The sequence below is a fragment of the Nanorana parkeri genome, unplaced genomic scaffold, assembly GCF_000935625.1.
Source record: "Nanorana parkeri isolate BGI_ZX_2015 unplaced genomic scaffold, ASM93562v1 scaffold545, whole genome shotgun sequence".
NCBI lineage: Eukaryota > Metazoa > Chordata > Amphibia > Anura > Dicroglossidae > Nanorana > Nanorana parkeri.
In genome coordinates this window covers 222,433-233,473 of record NW_017306813.1, presented here as the reverse complement: position 1 = coordinate 233,473, position 11,041 = coordinate 222,433, and the positions used below count along the sequence as shown (strand labels likewise).

Genomic DNA, 11,041 nt, shown 5'->3' with positions numbered 1-11,041 from the left:
GAGAGATATATATATATATATAGATATAGATATATCTATAGATATAGATATAGATCTATATGTATGTATGTGTATATATATATTACAGTCATGGCCAACAATATTGAAGCCCCTGCATTTCTGTCAGATAATGCACCACTTCGCCCAGATAATTGTTGCAATTACAAATGTTTCGGCATTCTCCTGTTTATTTCTTTTTGTTTCTATTGGTAAGACACAAAAAAGTTTAGAGGAAAAAAAGCCAAATCTGACCCATTCCACGCAAAAACTCCAAAAATGGACTGAACAAAATTATTGACACCCTCTAGTAATATTTGGTAGCACAGCCCTTGGAAAAAATAACTGATATCAATGGCTTCCTTTAACCATCATTAAGTTTCTTACACCTCTCTACACGAATTTCGGACCACTCCTCTTTCACCAACTCCTCCAGGTCTCTCGGATTGGAAGCGTTCCTTTTCTCAACTGCTGCTTTGAGATCTCTCCACGGGTGCTCTGTGGGATTTTGATCTGGACTCATTGCTGGCCAGTCCAGTACTCTCCAGCGCTTTGTCTGAAACCATTTTTGGGTGCTTTTTGACGTGTGCTTTTGGGTCATTGCTGTTAGACCCATGACCTCTGATGGAGACCCAACTTTCTGACACTGGGCCCTGCATTGCACCCCAGAATTCTTTGGTAGTCTTCAAATTTCATAATGCCATGCACACAGTCAAGACATCCAGTGCCTGAAGCAGCAAAGCCATGTGAACCTCCACCATGTGTGACTGTAGGGACTGTATTTTTTTTTTTTTTTCTTTAAAGACCTAATTTCTTTTTCTGAAAACTGTAGAATGATGTGCTTTACCAAAAAGCTGCATTTTTTCCCCGTTGTGTGTAGCTCTGATATTTTAGCATATCTGAATGGCTACTCTAATACAAGAGGTGCACTACTTGCTCTATAGATCTGTATATGCAATAGTACATTGTAGCTCCCACCTAGTTTTCATCCCTTTCCTCTCCTGGAACATAATCATACCTCCTGGCAGCTGTAAAACAGTAAAGGTCAGCACAGCAGCTGTTGTGGAACTACTAGCCCAGTGAGGCACTGCAAGACTGTGAACCATGGGCATGATTCTCAGAGGCATGATGGGATTTTTAAGTTTTGTCACGGTTAGAGTGCGGAGGTTGCCTACACCTGGTATAGGTGTTCCCTCACATAGCAATTTGTGGTTGAATTAGGTTGGGCTAGAAAAACTCTGGCCCTCCAGCTGTGGTGAAACTGTAAATCCCATCCTGCATCTGCCTCTGGGATTTGATGTTTTATAATAGCTGGAGGACCAAAGTTTGACTACCCTTGATCTAGATACAAGCAATGATCCATCATCAATTAAAATACCTCTAAGGGTGCAGCACACTTAGTATTGTTCCGTATTTTCAACTGACTGAAATGATCAATTGGCAAAGTTGATCAGCCATTAATTTAAGCTATCGATTCAAACCTATCGTAATCCATCTGTATTATGATCGGTTCTCCAGTACACACTCTAATATTGCTTTGAACAATCGGAGACACTCAACATAATTCCATCATAAAGGAGCCGGGCCCTCCTAACCATCTAGTCTTCAGTTGTTTGGTAACTACTGTATGCTGTCTCCCTTTTTATTGTTTGTGTTATGTAAATCCTGTATAATAGTCAGTGGAGAGCTCTCTAAATCGATCAAAAATAGAGTCTCTGGTTTGCTATTTTTATTTGATCAGTTTAGTTGCATTAAATGATTTGAGTGGTTTAGACATGTCTGTGGCCACCATAAGGCTCAGAGTTATGAGTTGGTGGTCAGTAGGTCCAACTATGATTATTTTCCATAAATACGTAGTATTGTTTTGGTTCAAAATGGTTGTTCTTTTTCATCGAGTTAAAAGTCATCGGTCAGAGCTGGTTATGTGGCCTGTCCAGTTGATTGTTCCCTCCAAGAGCTAACAGCACTCTGCCTGGACAATTAAGCTCTACCTGGATAAGCAAGACAGCTGCCATATCATGTCTATGGGAAGCTAAGGGTGAAACTCTGTTTCCTTTAAACGTCCAAAGCTGCCAGAGGCTCGGTAATGCACAGTCTACCTATAGTTATATAACTTGTAGAGGTCCTTATGGGCCCCAAAGATCTTTATGTAGATAGTGACTTTAGTTTTTGAAGCAGCAGCTCTGACTCAACATGCCTCACTATTGGCCAGTGAGGCTGTCCATCATAAGGATGGACCTACAGTGAAGTGTGGGAAGGATGGGGCCAAGTGCAACTTCAGATCTGAGATTGTTATTTGCATATTAGGTTTCCCTGTGATCCAAAACCCCCAGGAACTCTACAAGGCAATGGACAGTATTAGCAGACACTGCAGAATCGCTTTAGGACCACCCTATTCTAGATTAGGTTTGACACTGAAATAAAAGGAGACAGATGTCTTGAAGTGTCACAAAATGAAACTACTACATTAAAGCGAACCTTTTACCTAGATCTTTAAAATAACAACAAATACCTTTAGAAATGTAGAGTGATGACAACCTACAATCACACACTTCTAGATAATTACCGGCTTTGTATTCTTTGCATCCCTTATTTCTCTTTTTTTCTTTCCCAGTCTTCTGGCAGTGGCCATGTTTACTAAGGGCAGTTTACTAGCTCTCCTTTTACTTCCTGGACTTCTGGGACATGTGACTAGGACATGTGACCATGCACATCATCTCAGGGCAAAAAAATGCCTTTCCCTGAGATCTCCTGAGATTACAGATGAGATTTCCCAGCAATGCTCTGCTGATAAGGCAATCCCAGTGTGCATTACTTTGCCAAACTGAAGTAATTTTCCCTTTGAAAGCAGGAAGTGAATGCTCTGCAAGTGTCAGTATTTCACACTCACAGCATTTTACATGTCTATGTTATTAATCATCAAACACAGAGGGATGTATTGGGAGAATTTGATTTTTGAGTGTAAAGGTCCGCTTTAAGTTGCAACAGGCTGTCCTTTATATCTCTGACTGGGGCAACCCCAGTATCTTTCTCAAACATATTAAAATATACATTTTAGCTCTTCGAGAAATGGAGGATTGAAGGTTTACATTGCCAATATATGTTACAAAATAAATTCCTCTGCTAGCTTAAATCGTAAACTTAAAGTAACATTAAACCCTCAGATTTTCTAACATAAAACAATACTGTAATGTGTGCCGTACTGTAACCCATGGTAGTTTCCCTTCTCTTTGCTGCTCTTCCTTTTAAATCCGTATCTCTTCTCATGCTTGGGGAGAACTTCCCTTTTGCAGCTGAGTGCCTCTTCCTGTAGTGCTGGCTCAGGTTGTGAACCTTCACACAGACACCATGTATCCATTCCAGAGACAAGGCAGTCTGCTGCAAAACAGAAGTTCTGCCCAGCATGAGAAGAGATACAGATTTAAAAGGAAGAGCAGCAAAGAGAAGGGAAACTACCATGGATTACAGTAAGGCGCACATTACACTATTGTTTTATGTTAAAAAAATCTGAGGGTTTAATGTCACTTTAATGCACACTTCACTTTGCATATTTGTGAACTTCTTTCCTGCCAACAAATTTGTATCTCTGTTCAGCCTTCTAATGCCGACACTCTCCAAGGTCCTGACCAAATTATTTTTCTCCAATGCATCGGAGAGATACAGAGCTTAGTCAAGACTTTGAAAGGGATACTGAAGGAACTGCAACTCACTGATGAGGTCATCTCCCTTTTCTTCTCCAATCGGCAAACTCCATTTGTTGGAGCCACAGCACTGTGCAATGCAGCAATACCTGATTGGCCAACAGTATTTCCAGTCCAATTCTGAATGTTGATATGCAGGAGGTTTCAGGGGGCTACTATAAAGACACATTGAGTTACTGCTTATATAAAATAAATAGATTACATGCTTCAAACAGCGGAGGAGATATGTCCCCAGCATATCATACGTTCCCTACGAACGAACCTAAATAGTGTAAATGGACGACATGTCTATTTAGAAAGTACGGCTGTACAATGTTGTCAAATACCCGCTGTCATTTTGATTTATTGATTTACTGATTGTTGTTTTACACAAAAAATTAATAAAGATATACTTGCTAAAAAATAAAAATAAATAAATAGGATTTTTTTAATGAATATATAACTTAAATGCAGGTCCTTTAAATCCTTACACATTTACACTAGCGTGATGAGCCTTAAAAACATATTTCAGCATTGGCCTAAACCATTTCTTCTTACATATGAAGGTTGGCAGTTATGTAGTTACAGCCCTTAGCATTTGTTATTTTCCGGAGAGGACCAAATACTTTGTTAAATTAGAACTATAGGGCAAAAACAATAATGACATATTTATTACAGGCTGTCACTAGCATTAACACAGTTTTAGTTTTTCTTTGTAACATAGTTTTATGATCTGTTGATCCTGCCAGTAGGTTGTTGACCTTATTCTGCCTTTAACTGTGACAACAGTGTTCTTTCGGCAGTTAAATCACTGCAGCGTTGTCCACCTGTAGACAGGATAGTTTTAGGTTAATGAATAGTTTGGGTTGGACTTTATATAAGTGACATACATATGGAAGCCTGGCTCCATCTGAAATTTTTTGTTTTTAAACTTCATGAGTAAAAGCTAATTGTAAGCACCAGTTTGCATACAATTGTTTGCCCTAGCCCCTGCAACTGTCAATGGACAGCTTGGTGTACATGTAAATGGGGTGTAAAATATATTTAAAGCAATGTATAATATTTTATTAGAGGTATTAACCACCTAAAGTTAACAGAATAATTTTCACTGTTTTGGTTTTAAGGCTTTGTTTTAAGGCTGGAGTTGTATTTTGAAATCAATTATTTTGAATTGAACTCGTTTTTAATGGAGGTGTTGCCATAAATTCTTATAAAACATCAACATACAGCAGCATCTCTCTTCACAAATAGTCCATCTCAGCACAACTGATTTCAGAGAAGAGCTGAAGCTTTACACAGTCCTCAGTCCTCTCATGTAAGATAATAAGAACCCGAAGGCTTATTATCAATTTGTGTTGGAAAACGAAAGACTTCCTGAAAGACCGCTTGAAAGTATTAGGAATGACCAACGGTCATTTCACTTGAAATAAACATCCAAGACAGGTATCTGCATATATACAGGTGAAACTCGAATAATTAGAATATCGTGCAAAAGTTCATTTATTTCACTAATGCAACTTAAAAGGTGAAACTAATATATAAGATAGACTCATTACATGCAAAGCAAGATAGTTCAAGCCGTGATTTGTCATAATTGTGATGATTTTGGCTTAAAGCTCATGAAAACCCCAAATCCACAATCTCAGAAAATTAGAATATTGTGAGTCTTTATCTAGCACTAGGTAGGCTCCTGATGCCAGGTACGGTCAACAGTGGCCTTTGTGGAAACTGAAGGGGAATTGATCAAACCATTAGAAGGAGGTGACTCGGAACTTATCTCCCTATCTGGAATATCCTTAGAATAATGACTGTTACTAGGCATGCTGCCTGCACGTACCGTTCTAATTTGTATTAAAATGAAAAAAAGGTGCATTTACATTAGAGATCCAAGTAATTTTTTAGGGCTTATTTGCTCAGCAGCAGCAGATTATTTTGCATCAGTTCCCCTTTAAAAGAGTTCTCCTTTAAGACTTCAAAGTGGATCAGAATATAATTTACTGAGTTGCACATTCTCTATACAACCCCCCTTCTGACCAGCATTGTCTCGCAACTCAGTCTAAAGCTTTTGATTTTTCAGTTGCGCATAATTTCCACAGCCCATGAAAAATTCACAGATGTCTACCTCATTTAGAGACAAACAGATATTCATAGGATCGCGTAACTTGGCTTAACCACCGAGCGCCAGATCGGATAAATGTTACCCCTTGAAAAAAGCAAAGCATCAAGGAGCTAAAAAAAAACCTGACACCGTGTTACCGCATTAAAAAGCCTTTTTTTTTTTTTACCTGTCCCTGATATCTTCTGAAAGCATTATGTAAATGAGAATATTATATAAACATGAGGTCCTACTATTTCTTCTCAAAGAGCTTTCTTAATAGCTAATCCCAGCTGCCCAACCTGACCAAGTTCACGTGGAAATTCTCCTTAAACTGTTATTTGATTGTTTCAAATACTCCTCTTATAGACTTTAACATCATGAATAATAAATGAAATACTTTTTTTTTTTTTCCTCCCAGATACGTTTCTATTATTAATAAGTGACACATTGTTATTGCCAGATAAAATTATCATTAGGAAGGGACAGAATTCATAAATAGTGTGAGAGAGTTAGGGAAGGGACAGGGACTAAATGATGGTATATTTCAAGCCCGCAGTTTAATGAGCGCATTACGCCGAATACTTTATTAATGCATTTGTTCATTCGGTCTCTCCTTTCTGTGGAAGGTTTTCGTTGACTTGAAGACTTAACCCCTCGGCTACCTCTGGTGCCCGCGCAGCATTGAGCGCGCCCGCTCCCCCCCCAAGGCCAGACGGAGGGAGCGGAAGGGGTTAATGTGATTTACAAGCGTCTCCTGTCAATTTAGAGCCTTTGCCTGTCTCTAGGGTTGCGTGGGTTACAGCGGTATGCAGTAAATTATTCATTACTAATTAAAATCCATGACATCATTGATACCTGTATTGCTCCAGCGCGTATGAGAATGTATAGACTGGCGAACAGACAGAGCAAAATATAATTATCTTCATGTTACATTTAGTGTGTGTTGAAATGACAGGAAATAGGAAAAGCGTTCATCTGGATGTTTCCTTAAAATTCCAGTTTGCAAGGTGTCAAACTTTAACATGGCATTTCCCTTCAGTTTGACTTAGAGCACATTTGTTTTATTTGGGGAAAGAGGGGGGGTGCAATTTTTTGGTCAAGGACAAAATGGCCGTTCATCTTTAATGGGTGCTTTCTATATGCTAAACTGTTGCCTGATTTTCAAGACCCAAATACTAGTATTAGTATAATGTCTACATTGAAATGACAACATTTAAAGGACCCTATAGTATATGTAATAAGAAATGGTACACAAAAATACCCTTTCTACCAGGGATGAGAGACCCCGTTTCTGTAGATTACTCTCTCTTTGCACTTAGAATTGTCCTGGCTCAGCAAAGAACAATTCCCTTTTTTTTTTAAATCTTTCAGCGTAGGTTCAACTCGTATCGTCTCCTAAGAAAAATCAGCACTTTGCCTATTTAGTGGAAAGTGACAATGAGTGTGCAAAAAACGCATTTATAGCCTAATTAAATAAACATGTTACAGTTGGGTATTTTCTGCATAATAAATGTAATTCTTATCTATTAATGTTCTTTAATATAATACCTAATGTAAATTGGAAATACTGTCAGCATTTCAATTTAACAGAACCGTCATAATTTCGTGATTTGGTTACTGAGCATGACAGGCTACACAGATCAACTTTTGTGTGCTTTAAAATTATTTCAGAATGTTATTATTGACATTGTTCAGCTGAGCACACAATATAGCCTATAAACACTGTAGATTGCATATGTTTCCATATATATTTATTCATGTGTGGTGGGAGGATATTTAAGCCTAATTTATGGCTAATTTTCAGGGGTGACGTGGGAGGTTTATAATATGCAGTCTGTTGGGGAAATCCTTTATGGGCTGTTTAGGCACCCTTAGATCAACCAGCATGTCCATAGACATGTGATCTCTCTGTTTTCTAAATGGTTGGACTCGGAGAGGGAAGTCCTTTATGAACTGTTCAGGCACCCTTAGATTGCTCAACAAGGATGTCCATAGACTTGTGATCTCTCTGTTTTCTAAATGGCTGGGCTGGAAGGGAGAAATCCTTTATGAACTGTTCAGCCACACCTAAACTGCTCTGCCAGGATGTCCATAGACTTGTGATCTCTCTGTTGCATGGCTGGGCTAGAAGGCGACTTATCTATCAATGGCATATTTTAAACTGTGCATATGAATTCACTTAAGACACTCCGAGATTCCTCTACAAGCCACCACAGTCCTGATATGTGTTCTCTGTTAGTAAGCCCTGATGAAGGGGGTATTTGTATGAGACCCCCGAAATGTGTTGGCTATTTCTGTACAGTCCTCTCAGCCCTACATTGAATAAAGATGTATCTGGACAAATATGAGGAGTGTGACACGTTAGTTTTCAGTCCTGCAATTTTACAATTCTACATAGCTCGGGGCACCTTTTTACGTCCCCTTGCACACTTCACAGCCGGTGAGGTGGTAAGGTACAGGAAATGGGCAGAGGGGGTGTTGCCAAATGTCAGCTTCATGGATTGAAGTTAATATCTGTATAATAGATTTCACCTGATGCTCACGGGGCACTCTGAAGACACATCAAATGATGTGTTCCTCTCTGATTATGACTAGGATACATTTCTTGAGGTGCTTACAGGCATACAATGATTTTTGATCAGTCTGCCAGCTTCAATTGGATTGGGAGATGATCTTGAGTCTGCACTCACTCCATTCATCTCTAGACCTCTCCCAGCTTGGTTCTCTCAGGGGAGAAAATCCATCAGTTGGATTTGATCTTCTTTGAGAAGCCACCGCTGGGGTTGCCTTCAAATCATAAACATGCACTTTGGATCTACCTGAGCCTGCATATTTATAGAGAGGTCTTCCATCAGAAGGATCATTTGACAGATAGATCACATGTACATGTCTAAGACCAGCCTGCTTCCTCTGGGCCGCAATATGTGGGTAAATCTTGTTGTTTTTCTATGATCGAAATATAAAGTTTTCCGTTGCATCAGAAACCTATATGTCAGATTGTTCTCAGTAGGAATCCTACCCCTCTATGGCAGTGTGCCATATCCCAAAGCAGCAAACCAGATATTGCATTTTTCAGCAGTCCAAAGCAATGAAGACCGCCTGCTGATCGATTGCCGTGGGACACTTTGCTTTGAACGCTATTATATAAAATCACATTTTACTCATCTGGATATATCGCGCAAAGTGTTGTGCTTCAAGGTGTCCACTCATATTACCTCTTTTACAGGTTTCACTATTGTAAATGGAAAACGTATTAACTTACAGCAATTTTCACATCATCGTTGCCTTTTGAACGGCCTTAAAACTTAAAGTGGTTCTAAACCCTCCCGTTTTTTTGCCTATATCTACTGCTATCAAGCAGTTGATATAGGCAAAAAGTTAAAAAAAAACAAAACGCTTTAACAGTGCTTAACACTTACCTTGTTTCAGCTGCGCGCTCTCGTCCGAGAAAACGAAACTGCTCGGGCGGCCGCAAAGCATCTTGGGGCGTGCGCATGCGCAGTTCGGATTCTCAGGCGGGAGACGAGCAGAGACGCAAGGTAAGTCTATGGACGCGTGCACCTGCATGCGGACACCATGGGATCGGAAGTGCCTGCTAGCAGAGAGGAGTCAGCGCTGGATCGGAGAGCCGCCGCACCGCTGGAGGGACAGATGAAAACCTGGGGAAAGAAGAAGAAGAAGATCGGATTAAGAGACCTAATTTAAGGTAAGTGCTGACATTAACATGGGGGGGAGGGAAAAAATGTATCCTTTAATGTCACTTTAAACTCCAGGCAAAGAGCTAAATACATAGATCAAATGCATGGGTTAGCTGCTTTACCTGACAAAAGGCGTTGTCTTTCTCTCCATCCAATTCTGAGATTTACACAGCTCTGCCCCACAGCACAGCCCTCAGGGGAGGAGACCTGTTTTTTCTGCTGCGATGTCACTTTCATTTACAGGTCTCCTGCCCACCTTATGAAGAGACAGTATAAGGATAAATGTTACTGATCGCATAAACTACAGTCCAACAGGACAATTTAAGGTCTTTTATGTCCCCATGTCATTGTTTTAAGACCTAATGAAGGGGGAGTGTTGGCTGTTTTTTCCTTTTGTAATTGTATCATTAAATACTCTTTGGATTTTTCACCCATTTGGTTTGACGCCCCATCAGAACGTCTACAGGAGAAGCGTCAGACTGATGAGCTCATCTCAGTCACTTTGCTTTCTCCTCCTATTAGCATGTCCCTTATTAGCATGAGCACTACAGCACGAGTGATTGGCTGCTTTTCCTTCTGAGTGCTGCTATATAGCGGATTTTAGGAGGCTGATATCAGGTACCTACACTGTTTGCATTGGCATAAAAAAAACACATTTAGGATAACAAAGCTGCATTCATTTGTGTCTTTTATGTCCGCCTGGAGTTCAGTTTTAATAAATAATCCCACCGGTGTTATTGTCAAGATTACGTTACGCAGAGCTCAGTCCATGACATTCCTCCCGTGCAGTAAAGCAACGGACGTTTAACTTATCTGGAAGCTGTGGCAGATTACTAGGCACAGGCAGCCGTGCATCAGTTGTATTGCGCACTGAGACTTATTTGTTCTTTTCCCAGGCTGGGGCCGTGAAGGATTACGTTAAAATGATGCTGGAGAATGACAAGCTGAAGTTCTTGGTGTTTGCGCACCATCTCTCCATGCTGCAGGCCTGCACAGAGGCTGCCATAGAGAACAAGGTAACCTAATCCATCTCTCCATACAAGTGTCAGTCATGTGATTTTGTTATTTACAGAAGAGCTCCGAGCTACGCCTACTCACACGCGGGGCTTGCCAGAGGTATGAGCGATGTTTTGCATGAACAATCTCTCGTATGAAAGATTGTTCCATAAACAGTAATAATTCTCCCTGCCAGTAAAATGGTACATTTAAAAAGAATCCGCGTGTAAGTGTAATAGATGCTCATCATGTGGTTTTTTATACGATCATTTAAAGCAGAACTCCGGGTAAGATTTTTAATAACCCCTGCAGTGGGGCTACCCCGGGACTGCAAGGGTTAAGTGCTCATTGTTATCTAGGTTCAAAAATAACAAAGATATACTCACCCGATCTGGCAGTGACATCCCTCCCTTCTGCCTGTCTCCTCTGCTGCAGCGATGCTATGTCCATCAGCATCCTCATGTCCTATACACTGTGTATAGAATGTGATGACTCAGGGACCTTAGGCCGCTGAAGGAGGACCAAGGAGGAAGGGATAGGTTTAAGAGCAAACCAGTGTTCTATCGAATGCT

General features: G+C 40.2%; 1 protein-coding gene across 2 annotated transcripts in view; it reads left to right on the top strand.

Annotated features, from left to right (window-relative positions):
- ZRANB3 (zinc finger RANBP2-type containing 3) overlaps positions 1-11,041 on the top strand; it is a 115,987-nt gene that overhangs the window by 14,515 nt on the left and 90,431 nt on the right. Inside the window, exon 6 of one of the 2 annotated variants that reach the window (XM_018561810.1) lies at positions 10,370-10,489. In XM_018561810.1, the coding sequence (XP_018417312.1) occupies positions 10,370-10,489 (120 nt within the window). Of the gene's footprint in view, positions 1-10,350; positions 10,490-11,041 lie in introns of those variants that run through there. The other variant, XM_018561811.1, reaches the window with a different exon arrangement.